Source organism: Oryza glaberrima, chromosome 10, assembly GCF_000147395.1.
Source record: "Oryza glaberrima chromosome 10, OglaRS2, whole genome shotgun sequence".
NCBI classification, from domain to species: Eukaryota; Viridiplantae; Streptophyta; class Magnoliopsida; order Poales; family Poaceae; genus Oryza; species Oryza glaberrima.
Window position 1 is genome coordinate 16761682 of NC_068335.1, and position 15388 is coordinate 16777069.

General features: G+C 44.1%; 1 protein-coding gene, 1 long non-coding RNA gene and 1 pseudogene across 2 annotated transcripts; 1 reads left to right on the plus strand and 2 right to left on the minus strand.

The window, feature by feature from the left end:
• Positions 1 to 263: 263 nt before the first annotated feature.
• LOC127753055 (probable inactive leucine-rich repeat receptor kinase XIAO) lies at positions 264 to 2873 on the minus strand. The gene has a single exon (XM_052278513.1). It carries the CDS (start codon positions 2381 to 2383, stop codon positions 299 to 301), a length of 2085 nt encoding a protein of 694 aa, XP_052134473.1. The 5' UTR covers positions 2384 to 2873; the 3' UTR covers positions 264 to 298.
• Positions 2874 to 8989: 6116 nt separating this feature from the next.
• On the plus strand, positions 8990 to 10345 carry LOC127752842 (uncharacterized). Its single transcript, XR_008012433.1, has 3 exons — positions 8990 to 9279; positions 9958 to 10109; positions 10200 to 10345. It is a non-coding gene; the product is annotated as an uncharacterized LOC127752842 (long non-coding RNA).
• Positions 9400 to 13831, minus strand: LOC127752841 (LRR receptor-like serine/threonine-protein kinase GSO1; annotated as a pseudogene).
• Between the last annotated feature and the right edge of the window lie 1557 nt (positions 13832 to 15388).

Below are 15388 nucleotides of genomic sequence, written 5' to 3' on the forward strand. Positions count from 1 at the left end.
GGTGCATGGAGGGAAGCCACAAAGGAGCAGATTGTGTGCTATAGACTGATGGATCCAATTTGAGATGCCCGGAGGAATAACACCTCGAGAGTTTCAAACTGCCTATCTTTTCTGGAATACTGCCGGATAGAGTATTTCCAAAATAGAGCCACAAGATTTTGAATAAGATAAAGTAGCATATCACATTCCTCTTAGTCTTAATATACAAAGGAAACATGCCAATTATAGAACAATGGAAAAGCTAAATATATTTCATCGTCATAAGGTAGTACATTACGGAAACACAGCTGCACAGATACTAAGCAGTATTTCCTCTAGAAAGAAATTGATTAATATAGGACACATTCTGCATAACCTTACACTGTATGGCATCAACAAAGCAGATAATGGCATACCTTAAGGTCTCAATGGAAAAGAACATTCCAAACCACAGACAAAGCCCGGAAACCACTCCAGCCATCACAAAGTAGGATAGATATTGCTTCTCGCATGTTCTACAATATCTCTCGTCCGATGCAAGTGAAGAATTTGTGCACGAAATGTTCAGAGGAAAGCCACATAGCCTAGCATTTTCGCTGTATATCGATGGGTCAGTAAGGGTTTGAAGTTGATTCCCAAAGGGTATCTTGCCCGATAGATTATTATTCGAGAGATTTAGAATGCTAAGGGTAGATATACCGGCAAGGCTTGGAGGAATAGCTCCTGAAAGTTCATTTGACGATAGGTCAAGGGACTCGAGATTTTTCAAACTACCAATGCTTTTAGGTATGTTGCATGACAGATGGTTTCTTGACAAGTTCAGAGATTGAAGGCCATGGAGGTTCGTTAACTCATCAGGGATGCATTGTGATAATGAGTTACCTGACAGATCGATACTCGTCAGTAATTGAATATTTATTTCAAAATAATTTATTTCGAAAATTCGCTCCTGCCCCTTCCAGATTGTATCGATTCTGTTCTTGGTACGAAGCCATTGGAATAAATCCTGTCTAGATATAAGTTTTGTATTCTTCATGGAAGTAAGGTTACTAAAAGATCTGGGAATCAATCCTGTCAAACCATTGTTGCTCATGTCTAGTAGTTGAAGTTGAGAAAGCTGCGACAACTCTGAAGGAATTTCACCAGTGAAGTTGTTTGATTTAAGGATAAGAATCATCATTGAAGGAAAGCCTTTCCCAATCCAAGGAGGAATATTACCGAAGAACTTGTTATTTTGAATATCTAAGGAGACCAGTGTCTTACATCCCTCTAAAGCTGATGGAAAAACTCCAGTGAAACAGTTGCCAGCAAGATATACAGAATGAAGAGAACAATTGTAGCTTGTCTCGAGTGCAGAGATTTCACCTGAGAAGTCGTTGTGGGAGAGGTCCATGAACTGCAGATTCTGCAGGTTCCACCAGCAGTCGGGCAGCTTACCAGTGAGCTTGTTGTTTGACAGGTCCAGATAATTGAGGGAGAGCAGCCTGCAGAATGCTGAGCCAGAGTTGCTACCAACTCCCTGCAGCTTGAAATTGTTTCCCAAATTTCCCATAATTGGCCCCGAAATGGAGTTATGGCTAAGATTGAGGAATTGCAAATTGCTGAGATGACCCAACTCATATGGAATGCCTCCTGTCAGATTATTCGCTGACAGATCAAGATATTCCAAGCTTGTCAAACTCCCCAATGCCGGAGGAATGCTGCCTGATAATCTATTGTCACGCATGAGCAACGTATTCAGTTTCCTTGCCTTACCAAGCTCTGGTGGGATCTTGCCGGTGAACATGTTGCTGTGCACTAGGAAGGATTCGAGCTCGGGCCAGCTTGTGAACAAAGCCGGTGGGATATCACCCGTGAGATTGATGTCTGAGATTCCGAACACCCTCATTGCCTGCATCTGGGCGAATGCCGGCGGCAAGTTACCGGAGAGCTTGTTATGGGTAAGGTCTAGGACAGCGAGATTCTTAAGATCGGCCAGCTGCAACGGCAGAGTTGAAACAAGCCCGGCCCTCCATATTTGGAGCTCCTCCAGCATGTGGAGGTTGCCAAGAACCGGCGGGATGGGACCGCCGAGCGGGTTGTAGCTAAGATCAAGAAGCCTCAACTGCCCCATCGACCCGAGGAACTTGGGGATGCCACCGGTGAGATTGTTGTTCTCAATTCGCAGATGCTGGAGCTCGGTCAACCTCCCGAGCGACGCCGGAATTCGGCCGGAGAACGCATTGGAGGACAAGTTGAGGTGCCTCAGATTCGGGAGCTTCTCTGGCAGCAAGTCCGGTATTGACCCGGAGAAATTGTTCAGCGACAGGTCAAGGTAGGTGATGTTGCCGCTCTTGAGGACGAACTCCGGGAAGCTACCGTTGAGAAGGTTGTCGTAGAGCGAGAGGAACTTGACGGTGGGCATCGGCGAGAACTTGCGATAATCTGGGTTGGTCAGCCAGTTGTTTCCTAGGTCTAAGTGGATAACCCTGGGGAGACGGCTTAGCTGGTACGGGATGGCGCTGGTGAGGCTGTTGTTGTAGAGGCGGAGATCGACGAGGCCGGAGAGGTCGCCGATCTGCGACGGGATGGAGCCGACGAACCCGTTGTTGCCGAGGTCAAGCGACGCGAGGGATACCAACCGCGAGATGCTGGCCGGGATGGCGCCGGTGAAGTTATTCCCGTTGAGGTCGAGCTCGGTGAGCGCCGGGAGCGCCGCGAAGTCGAGCGCATCGAGGCCGCCGCGGAGGCCCAAGCTCGGGAGCCGCAGCCTCGCGACGCGGCCGGCGGCGTCGCAGGCCACGCCACGCCAGCCGCAGACCGGCGCGGCGCGCGTCCAGGCGGACAGCGCGGCCACGTCGGTCAGGCTGGCCTTCCATGCCAGCAGCGCGTCGGTCTGCGACGACGCTGCGGCATTGGTTGATGCTGGCATGGCGGCGGCCGCCACGAAGAGGAGGAAACGGTGGACGACGCCGGCCATGCGGGCAGTCGGTTCGTTCATGGCAGCTGAGGCGTAGGCGAGCAGAACACGGAGGAAGACACGATCGATATATCGAGCTGATCGTCTCCGGCTGTGCAGGTCGGTGAATATTTTTTTGCATGGATTCCATCTTCCGAGGACAGATCTAATAGAATGGCTGACTCATGTTCCGTCCGGTATACCTACTACGAGTTCACGGGGAGTACGTACGTGATGATGTTTGTTTAATTAACAGCCAACTTGGTCATTTATGTCTTATTGATCGATTTATTTGGTTTATCACTACTCATTCTTTGTTTTAAGAAGACTTTGCTTAATCTAAGTAGTCACCATCATGTGGGTGCAAGGACTATTATTTTTGTTGTTATACTTATAAACTAGCATGGTGGCCCGCGCAGGTTGCGCGGCTAGTATCATTATATTTTCTTTTATATAATAGCATATATGTTTTCTCATTATATTATTCAAGTATATTAAAATGACAACATAATTTTAAATTTTACAATAACTTTACAAAACTACTAATGTGTAATATTCATATTGTATTTTATATACGTGTTAGTTATTAATTATTTTTAATATCAAATTTTAGTTATTTGTAAATTATATATATTTCTATATAAACTCTATAGACTCGTCTTTTTTTTTAAATTGTATTTCTACATAGACTCTATGCTCTTCTTCCAATATTATTTATTTTTATTTCTGAATTTTTATTATTTCTAATTGTATTTATATGTGGACTCTAAACTCATCTTTCAATATTCTTTAATTTTTAATTTCGAATTTGAGTTACTTTTAAATTGTATTCCTATATTGACTTTAAACTCTTCTTCCCATGTTTTTCTTAATTTTGAATTTTAGTTATTTGTAAATTGTATTTTTATACGGACTCTAAACTCTATTTTTAATTTTATTATGTTTATTTCAAATTTTAGTTAGTTTTAAATTCCTATATGGACTCTATTATGTTCAAATATTACTTATTTTTTTAATTTCGAATTTCAGCTATTTTCTAAATTGTATTTCTATATGGACTCTGCCTTTTCTTTTTCTCCGATTAATGTGAGAATTTCTAGGCCATGAGAGCGAACGTGGAAGCTCCTTTTTCAGTTAGTTTTAAATTGTATTCCTATATTGACTTTAAACTCTTCTTCTCATATTTTTCTTAATTTTGAATTTTAGTTATTTGTAAATTGTATTTTTATACGGACTCTAAACTCTACTTTTAATTTTATTATGTTTATTCCAAATTTTAGTTAGTTTTAAATTCCTATATGGACTCTATCATGTTCTAATATTCCTTATTTTTTAAATTTCGAATTTCAGCTATTTTCTAAATTGTATATCTATATGGACTCTGCCTTTTCTTTTTCTCCGATTAATGTGAGAATTTCTAGGCCATGAGAGCGAACGTGGAAGCTCCTTTTTCAGTTACTTTTAAATTGTATTCCTATATTGACTTTAAACTCTTCTTCCCATGTTTTTCTTAATTTTGAATTTTAGTTATTTGTAAATTGTATTTTTTGTACGGACTCTAAACTCTACTTTTAATTTTATTATGTTTATTCCAAATTTTAGTTAGTTTTAAATTCCTATATGGACTCTATCATGTTCTAATATTCCTTATTTTTTAAATTTCGAATTTCAGCTATTTTCTAAATTGTATTTCTATATGGACTCTGCTTTTTCTTTTTCTCCGATTAATGTGAGAATTTCTAGGCCATGAGAGCGAACGTGGAAGCTCCTTTTTCTATTCCTTTAATAATATAATAGATAGTATTTCTATATGGACTCTGCTTTTTCTTTTTCTCCGATTAATGTGAGAATTTCTAGGCCATGAGAGTGAACGTGGAAGCTCCTTTTTCTATTCCTTTAATAATAATATAATAGATAATAGATAGATATATTGCATGTGTAGAATATGCTGCGAGTTGTACTCGGATTAGCGAGCTCATAACTGCATGCGTGGTATGATAGCAGGAAAAGCTCCAATTATATCAATTTTTTTCTTCAGCTGAGGCATGCGTGTCCAGCAGAACGGGAGACATGCCTGAGCTGTCACACATGTACTAAGAGCAGGTACAATAAGACGGTAGATGCTGGCGATAGGATGACCATGTCAGCGTTGATGCTTAGCTGGAGGTGAAAAAGGTGGTGAGAGAGATTAAGCGGGCGACTAAGGACAGTCCTAATCCTCCATCTAGGATGATGTCTATGGCATTAATTACATTGCTATGTAGGACTTTTAGCTTATGTGGCACTATATTAATTAAGAGAGAGAGAGTGAAGAGAGGAAGAAATTGGGTCTCATGCTAGATACAGCTTCAACACGAGAACCTATGCACTAGACACTATCAAGTTTTGCATTGGGAGAGAATAGTGTCTTCGTAATAGATGAAGAATAAATATGATTGGTAGAGAAGATAGATGATGATGTATTTATTAATGGCCCACTTTAAGAAATCATGGGTTGTAGAGTGTAGTTTCTATTGTGATGTCTTATTGACATGGCACCATATACATTGCTTATGGACACTATGGGTTGGAACTGCCCTAATTAGTCGCTAGCTGCTCACTCTATCCAAGGCAAAGCATTTAAGTGCTGTTGGCTGCACGCTATGGCAACGCAAGAAGCTGGGTGGGGTCACCTCATTCTACCGCATGCATTTGTTCATGGTTGATGGGAACTATGTAGCAATAGAAGATAGTAGATATCTATTGTTTGCACTAGCTATTAGCACTAACTATACTTTGCTGATGTGGTAACAACAAAATCATAATCATATAAAAGTAAATATAGATGACAATCCAATAATATAATTTTCATCAAATAAAATTTAATTTATAATAAAGTATTTGCTGATAAAAAATTTAAAGAGTTAAAATTTAAAATATGTGCGCGCCTTAGTGAGTGGGACGGAGGAAGTACATGGTTAGGAGCGGAGTGGTAGTTGGGGGTAGAATAAAGAGAAATTTAAATGAAATGTGATGGGATAAATCATACTTAAGAGTGACATGTAGGCTGTGTTTAGATCCAAAGTTTGGATCTAAACTTCAGTCCTTTTCCATCACATCAACCTGTCATACACACACAACTTTTCAGTCACATCATCTTCAATTTCAACCAAAATCCAAACTTTGCGCTGAACTAAACACAGCCATACTTTGATATGGAGGTAATAATTAATCTCTTTGCATGCATGTGACTACTAGATGGGTTTGTCAAAATTAATGCAACAAATGGCCAAACTAAAGTCATCTGTGCCACTTGCTGAGTGCCGGTTGGGATATCCGGTACCTATGATCGGTTTCCAAGCGGCACATAAGTGCTTTTATGTAATAGTGAATACCAAGGAGATGGACTGTGTTTGTATATCAGTAGTCATGTAGGAATTAATTGCTCATTTGGTGGATAACTGAATATTACTAATTTATCATCGCTTAGAGCAAGTACAATAGCAGACTGTAAGCTACCTAGAAACAAATGTGAAGGAGAGAGAAGATGAATTAACGAGCTATACCGGCACAAGTCCGAGTGGAGGCATGGCGGCGGCAGCAAAGGCGATGGCGTCGACTGCTTCACCGCCTACTTCGTGGAGGACGGAAGCGGTGTTGCGGCAACGGCGACGGCGTCGACCGCTTCACCGTCTACTTCGTGGAGGCACAGAAGCTTCAGCTGCTCCGCCGCGACGAGTCCTTCGAGCTCACCCTCGACCCGTTCACCTACGAGCTCTTGTCGGAGCGGCGGATCGGCCTCGCGCCCATCGGCCTCGCCAACATACTGAACGTCGGCGGCGCCGTGCAGGGCTTTCAGACAGCGAGGAAGGACGGCGGCGGCGGTGACATGGCGGCGGAGGTGGCGGTGAAGGACGCCAAGGAGATGGTGGCATACTCGTCGGCGAGGCTGTGGGCGGGTGCGCGTGGGGAGGCGGCCAAGGAGCGGCATGGATGGAGCTGGGCGGAGGATGGTGAGCTTGATGTCCCCGCTATGGAATCCGGCCTCGGCAAAGACGTGGCTGATGACCTTGACGGCGGCGGGAGTCTGGGCGGTGGTGGCCTAGTGGTAGAAGTGGAAGGTGGCCTGGGAGCGCTTGATGGCGGCCATGAGGAAGGAGTAGAGGGGGCATTCCCGTCAATTCGAAATTTCTCTCCCCTCTTTTAGCCCGGAAATTATAAAATAATTCCTTTGGTGTCCTATAGCTAATTACACAACTTTTGTAGTGTCCATCGGCAGTGTCACGTTTTTCGGTGTCTCTCAGCCAATTACACGATTTTTGATTGTCCTGTAGCAAATTTTGCCTAAAAGAAACGGGGAAAGGAAAAAGGAAAAAAATAGGAGGGTAAAAATGGTAATTTCAAAGTTGATTTAATTAAGTAATTAGGAATATCTTTCATGAACTTTATTCTAGATGCTTTGGTTCTACCATATTTATTTTATAAGTTTACACTTCTCCCTTATATCTATTTAATTTTATTAATCAAATCAAAACTTAATTCCTTTAATTATTTTATATAGTTTGATTTGGTTTTGAGGACTCCATGAATTAATTTGGTTGGCACCAATAATAACTACAATAAATGAGAGGTGTACCATCGGTATGATGCAATTTAATAGAAGTTTTCGACAGTCGTCAACTATGGTCCACAGTTTATTCGTTGAATTTTTAGGGTGTTACACCGACTTAGGGAGGAGAGGTGATGGAGAACGCCAAGGTTACCAAAGGTAGATTCCGACGAGGAGGAGGCGCAGAGCAGCGACAAAGAAGGTACCCATCTTAGGTATAGCCCCATTCATGGGTACCATGATCGTGGCCCATAAGAAGTAGGTCGAACCAACGATGCCTACTCCCACCACTCCCTCACACGGCCACCCCCTTCTCCTCCTCGAAGACCCATGTGAGGAGGGATTCTGTGCCTATGCGGATGTGCAATCGATGAGATGCTTGAGCCACTGCACACTAGAACAGAAACTGCCCGGTGTCTCAAGGACCGGTAGTGGGAGGGAGTGGTGATCGAGGATGAACAGGCGGAAGGACGCGATAGAAGGCCACATCTAGTGCGAATATTCGGCGAGCGGTAGGTTTTTGGCGAGTGCGGCTGCACGGTATGGGAGAAAGAGAGAGAGGGGATGAGAGGTAGTCACTTACATTTGGGCTCGTATCTATTTTATTTGGGCCTGTATCTATTTTTCAATTTTTACGATGACCGGGCTGCCATGTGGAAGCCACCGTCAGCCAGAATCACCTTTAAAGTAGTTGAGGGAGTTGTTTTGCACGATTTTATTACTTGGTAGAGGTGATATAACCGATTTGATGGTTGAGCGAATCAAATTGGGTCAATAGAATAGATAGCCAAAATAGACTTTTTTCGCTCCCCCTTCCTTTATCTTTCTTTTCCTTTCTGCCCAATCTAGGCCAGAACCGAGGCGACCCAAATTCCCTACTGGCCTGCAGACGAGGCGCGAGGACGAGGAGAGCATGGTCCCGTTTGGTAGGGCTCCAAACTTCAATTCTCAACTCTAAACTCCAACTTCAATGAAAGCTGGTCCTATAGAAGCTGAGATGGATGTAGAAAGTATTTGACTAGATTACTCCCTCGACCAGCGCAGCTGCCGCCCTAGTGTTGCTTGCTGCTGTCGCTGCTTGTCCGGCTCCCGCCCCTGCAGACCGGTGAAGGGAAGAGATAGAGAGAGGGAGGATGACATGTGGGCCCCATGTATCAGTGGGTCCCACAATATATTTTAGTGTGTGAATAACAGATGGGTCCCACATATTTTTTTAATTTGAATGCCACGCAAGCGCCACTTGAGACGAACACTAGGTCAACAGCGCCACGTCAGCGCCACATCAGCAAAACCGCCCTCCAAAACCGCTTAGGGAGTCGCACTGGTTTCAATAGTTTAGGAGTCATTATACTTAGTTTTACGGTTGAAGGTCACGAATTAGATTCGGCCGACATTTTAAGGGAGTCGAAGTGGACTTTTTCCTTCTTCCTTTATCTTCCTCGCTTGTGGCCCAGCCAGCTCAGTCTGGACCGTGAGCAGCAGCTTGTGTCCAAAGCTTCGCAGCGGCAGCAACAGCAAGCCAAGCCGAGGAGCGAGGAGCTCTGCCGCATCCACCTCAATCTCTCTCACCGAATCACCGATCAACCCGCAGCCAACAGCAAAAGAGACGGCCGCCTCCGCCCCCCTCTACCTCCGCCCAAGAGCCGCACAACACTTCGCCTCCTCCCTTCACCGCCGTCGCCCGGGCGCAAACGCGGCGAATACCCTAGCTTTCACCGGCTCCACCAAATCCCGAGAATTCGCCCGCACCCGGGTTCCTTGGTCCGAAATTGAGGTGACCATCGTCTTCTACCCGCGATAAATCTCCTTTACCCTCTCTTTTTTACTGGCAAGATCGCCATTGCTCGCTGGAGCGACTCCCGCCCGCCCACCCACCCGGGAAGGGAACGGTTGGAATTTCACAGTTAAGACGCATTGTTTATTTTATTTTATTTTTGAGGGGGTTAAGACGCATTGTTAGATTAACGCCAGGATAGTAATATTACTTGAACTGGTCATACATCATACATGTAGTGAAATTATTCTGAAGACTGTCAATCACAAAAGATCTGTCCTTCAAATTTGTATTCCTCGTTGCTACTTGCTACTATCGCTGTGTAATATCATTTTTTTCCCCTCATAGGCTAAACTAATAAACTTGTAAATGTAAGACAGAGAAGAGAAATGAAAATCGTGACATTGATATATAATTCTGTCTGTCAAGGAAAAGCAACATAGATATATCACTTGTTGCTGATTTGCATCTGAAGAGTAGTTAGTACGTACTATCTTTTGCAATTGGCATTACTTCTTTCTATGTGGTCAACAACAAGAAAAACAAAAACTCTCAATGGCTTAAGTAGAAGTAGAGCTCCAAACCAAAGCCAAAATCCAAAAACAATGCCAAAAATCAGAGAGTAAAATAAGAACTTATCAAGTTCCTGATGGTCTTCATTTCTCTCATCCAATGTAGGTCCATGGCAGGCTGTTCTCAAAGAGAAGCCACCTGAAAGCTCATTGCATGATTAAGTCAAGGGACTCCAAGATATACAAATCGCCAATTCTTTCTGGAACACTACGTGATAGATTATTCCTTGACAAGTTTTAAAACCAGAGGCCCTGAAGGTATGCCAGCTATTTTGGGGTTTCAATGTAAAGTGAAATGCTTTATAAATCAATACCTGTCATTAAACTAGCTGCTCTCTGTTTCTTCAGGTCCCTTTCAATTACATTTTTCTTACTCATAATACAAAGGAAGCACATACTTCATCATCAGGAGGTTAAGGAAACACAGCTACAGATATTGGGCAGTATTCCCTCTTGAAAGAAATTGATTAATACAGGACACCTTCTGCATAACCTTACATTGAATGCCATCAACAAAGCATAAAACGGCATACCTTAAGGTCCCAATTGAAAATAACATTCCAAACCATAGCCAAAACCCAAAAACCACTCCAGCCATCACACAGTACGATAGATACTGGTCCTCACATGTTCTACAATATCTCTCGTCTGATGCAAGAGAATAATTTGTGCATGAATTGTTCAACGGAAGGCCACATAGCCCAGAATTGTTGCTGTAGATTGATGGGTCAGTGAGGGTTTGAAGTTGATTCCCGGTGGGTATCTTGCCTGATAGATGATTATTCGAGACATTCAGAATGCTAAGGGTAGATATACCAGCAAGGCTTGGAGGAATGGCTCCTGAAAGTTCATTTGACGATAGGTCAAGAGACTCAAGATTTTTCAAACTACCAATGTTTCCAGGTATGCTGCATGACAGATAGTTTCTTGACAAGTTCAGAAATTGAAGGCCTTGGAGGTTCATTAATTCATCAGGGATGCATTGTGATAATGAGTTACCTGACAAACTGATACCTGTCAGTAATTGAATCTCTATTGCGAAAGTGTTTATTTCAAAAATTTGCTCCTGCCCCTTCCATATCGTATTGATTCTATCATAATTACTAGACCATTGTAATAATTCCACACTAGATATAAGTTTTGGGTTCTTCATGGAAGTAAGGTTACCAAAAGATCTGGGAATCAATCCTGTCAAACCATTGTTGGTCATGTCTAGCAGTTGAAGTTGAGAAAGATACGACAACTCTGAAGGAATTTCACCACTGAACTTGTTTGATTTAAGGCTAAGAATCTTTAAGGATGGAAGGCCTTTCCCAATCCAAATAGGAATATCACCAAAAAAACTGTTATTCCCAATATCTATGTTGACCAACTTCTTGCATCCCTCTAACGCTGATGGAAAAACTCCAGTGAAGTCATTGCTGGAAAGATGAACCGATGTAAGGGAACAACTGTAGCTTGCCTTTGCTGCAGGGATTTCACCTGAGAATGCATTGTTGGAGAGGTCCAAGAACTGCAGATTTTGCAAGTACCACAAGCAGTCGGACAGTTTCCCAGTCAGCTGGTTGTTCGACAGGATCAGAATCTGAAGAGAGAGCAGTTTGCAGAAGGCTGCCTGGGGGATCCATCCCGATAAAAAATTGCTGCTCAAATCAAGTAGGGTCTGCAGCTGAACCAGATTACCAAGTTCCCTTGGTATCTTCCCTGACAACCTGTTCTTGCTCAAATCAAGAAATGTCAGAGCACCAAGCTTGCCAAGAACAACTGGTATCGTCCCATTAAGCATGTTTCCTGACATATCTATTTTCTGTAGCTTAGAATTGTTGCCCAAACTTGCCGGGATAGGCCCAGAAAAGGAGTTATGGCTCAGGTTGAGATTGAACAAAGGTTGAGATGACCCAAATCAAGTGGAATACCTCCTGTCAGATTGTTTCCAGACAAACCGAGATCTTTCAAGCTTGTCATGCTCCCAAATGCTTCAGGAATGCGACCGGATATGCGATTGCCGTTCATGCGCAGGAGAGTGAGGTTGGTGCACTGTCCCCAATCAGAGGACAGCTCACCGGTTAGCTCGTTGCCGGAGATGTCCAAATATTCCAAGCTGCGGTGAATGCCGAAGGCCTCCGAGATGTCGCCGGTGAAGTGGTTCTCCTCCAGCCGGACACGGACCAGCGCCATGCAGTTCTTCAGGCACGGCGGCAGCGTGCCGGTGAAGTTGTTGTAGTTCGCCGTGAGGTGGTCCAGCGCGAAGCCGTCGCAGAGGTGGCGCGGCAGCTCGCCGGAGAAGCTGTTGTTGGTGAAGCTCACGTGCTGCAAGGCTATGCCCTTGCCGAGGTCCGGCGGGATGGTGCCGCTCATGTGGTTGTCGAACACGGCGAGGTACTGGAGGTTCCTCAGGGCGGTGATGGTGGCTGGCAGCTCGCCGTGCAGACTGTTGGTGTTGACGTCGAAGCTTTGCAACGCCGTCATGTTGCCAATCTCCGGCGGGATTACGCCGGTGAGATTGTTGAAGAATAGCGCCAAATTTATGAGCTGCTTGAGCTTGCCGAGCGAGCTGGGGATCTCTCCGGTGAGCGAGTTATCCGACAAATCCAGCTGTTCCAGGTTCTCCAACTCGCCGAGCTCTGCCGGGATGGAGCCGGTAATCTTGTTGGTGAATAGGTACAGGAATTGCAGTTTCCTCGCCTTGCCGAGCTCCGGTGGAATCTTGCCGGTCAACGAGTTGCTCTGCACTTGGAAGGATATGAGCTCGGGCCAGCTCGTGAAATACACCGGCGGGATCTCACCTGTGAGTTGGTTCGACGAAACGGAAAACTCCCGCATCGCCCGCATCCCGGCGAATGCTGACGGCAAGGCCCCGGAGAGCTGGTTCAAGGATAGCTCCAAAAAAAATGATATTCTTCAGATTTCCCAGCTGTGACGGCAGAGATGAGACAAGGCTGGAATTCCTGATGTCGAGCCGCTGCAGCATCTGGAGCCGGCCAAGAACCGGCGGGATCGCCCCGCCGAGCTGGTTGTCGCCGAGTTCAAGAATCCTCATCTGCGGCATCGACCCGAGGAACTCCGGGACTCCGCCGGTGAGATTGTTGCCGGCCATCCGCAGGTCTTGCAGCATCGTCATCTTCCCGAGCGACGCCGGAATCGGGCCGGAGAACGCGTTGATGGACAGGTTGAGGTACCTCAGATTCGGGAGCTTCTCAGGCAGCGTATGCGGTATTGGCCCGAACAGAGAATTCTGCGACAGGTCGAGGTAGGTGATGTTGCCGCTCCTGAGGACGAACTCCGGGAAGCTGCCATTGAAGGAGTTGAGGTAGAGCGACATGAACGTGACAGTGGGCATCGGCGAGAACTTGGCGAAGTCCTGGTCGGTAAGGTAGTTTGCTCCCAGATCAAAATGGACAATGTTGGGGAGACGGCTTAGCTGGTGGGGGATGGCGCGGACGAGGTTGTTGTTGTAGAGGCGGAGGTCGACGAGGTCGGAGAGGTCGCCGAGCTGCGGCGGGATGGAGTCGTTGAATCCATTGTTGCCGAGGTCTAGCGAGGCGAGGGAGCTCAGCCGCGAGACGCTAGCGGGGATGGCGCCGGTGAGGTTATTCCCGTTGAGGTCGAGCTCCGCGAGCACCGGGAGCGCCGCGAAGTCGAGCGCGGCGAGGCCGCCGCTGAGGCCGACGCCCCGGAGCAGGAGCGAAGTGACGCGGCGGCCGGCGGCGTCGCAGGCCACGCCGCGCCAGGCGCAGACCGGCGCGGCCCGCGTCCAGCCGGACAGCGCGGCCGCGTCGACGAGGCTCGACTTCCATCCCAGCAGCGCGTCGGTCTGTGAGGACGCCGCGGCAATGGCGGCATGGGCCAGCGTAGGGACGGCTGCGGCGGCCACAAGGAGGAGGAGGAGGAAAGGTTGGACGGCGCGGGCTATGTGGGCAGTTGGTTCCTTCATGGCAGAGACGTAGCGCAAGCAAAACAGAGTGGTCAAAACACGTAAAAACACGAGAGGCTCAGACACGGTGTGCCGCGTTGGCGTCGTCTCCGGCTGCTCTGATCTCCTGCTGGGTCAATTGTGGCCATGGATTCCACGGACCGAACAAGAACATTTTGATCAACTGATTGTGTGGACCAACCTTTTCTATAGGATGGTTCGCTGTAGCATTGTGTTCTTTATCTACACTTTTCAAACTTCTAACTCTCATTTTTCACGCAAACCTTTCCTTTACTGATAAATGGCTAGTTTTTTTAAATAAAAATTATAGAAAGTTGTTAAATTTTTAAACTAATACTTAATTAATCATACGTTAATTGGCTATCTCGTTTTTCGTGCGGAGGAATAAGTTCCCATTCGGTTCTACCAAACACACCAGGCTCCGTTCTTTTCAGCATCTCGGGTGGGCAACTTACCTGTTTTTGTTTAGCACACTTTCCGAATTGTTATATGATGTATTTTATGTAAAAAATAATTTATATACAAGTTTTTTAAAAAATTAATAATAAATCCGTCTTTGAAATTTATAATTGTTATATTTAATTAATCAGGAGTGAATGAATTGTTCCGTTTTTCGAGCCGTCAACGTCTCTAGCCGAACCATCGCAACGAATTGGGACTAACGACATTTACAACATGGTAATGTGGTGACTGGCTTCATCCCTCCACATCTATCTATCTATCTATTATATTATTAAAACAGCCTTAAAAGGAGGCACCACGTTCGCTGTGGAGGCTAGAAATTCCCACATTAATCGGAGAAAAAGAAAAAAAGAGTCCAAATAGAAATACAATAAAAAAAAGCTGAAATTCGGAATTAAAAATATGCAATATTGAAAGAGGAATCCATATAGGAACCCAATACGTGATTAATTAAAATTCGAAATAAAAATAAAATAAATTTTGAAATTAGAAAAAGAAAAAAGAGGACTTCGAGTAGGAATACAATTTAAAAATAACAAACACAATAAAAAAATAGCTGAAATTCGGAATTAAAAATATGCAATATTGAAATAGGAGTCCATATAGGAACCCAATACGTGATTAATTAAAATTCGGAATAAAAATAAAATAAATTTCGAAATTAGAAAAAGAAAAAAGAGGACTTCGAGTAGGAATACAATTTAAAAACAACTGAAATTCGGAATTAAAATTAAGAAATATTGGAAGAAGAGTACATATAAAAATCCAATACGAGATTAATTAAAATTTAAAATAACAAAAAATAAAAAATCGAAATTAGAAAAAAAATAATAGAAGAGTTCAGTTAGGAGTACGATTTAAAATTAACTGAAATTCGGAATTGAATATAAGCAATATTGAAATAAGAGTACATATAAGAACCCAATACGAGATTAATTAAGATTCGGAATGAAAAATAAAATAAAATCCAAAATTGGACAAATTAAAAAGAGAGTTCAAGTAGGAATACAATTTTAAAACGACTAAAATTGAAAATAAAAAATAAAATATTAAAAGAACACAGTACAATATTAGTTAAAATTCGAAATAAAAAATAAAATAAACTCTGAAATTAGAAAAAGAAAAATAAGATTTCAACTAG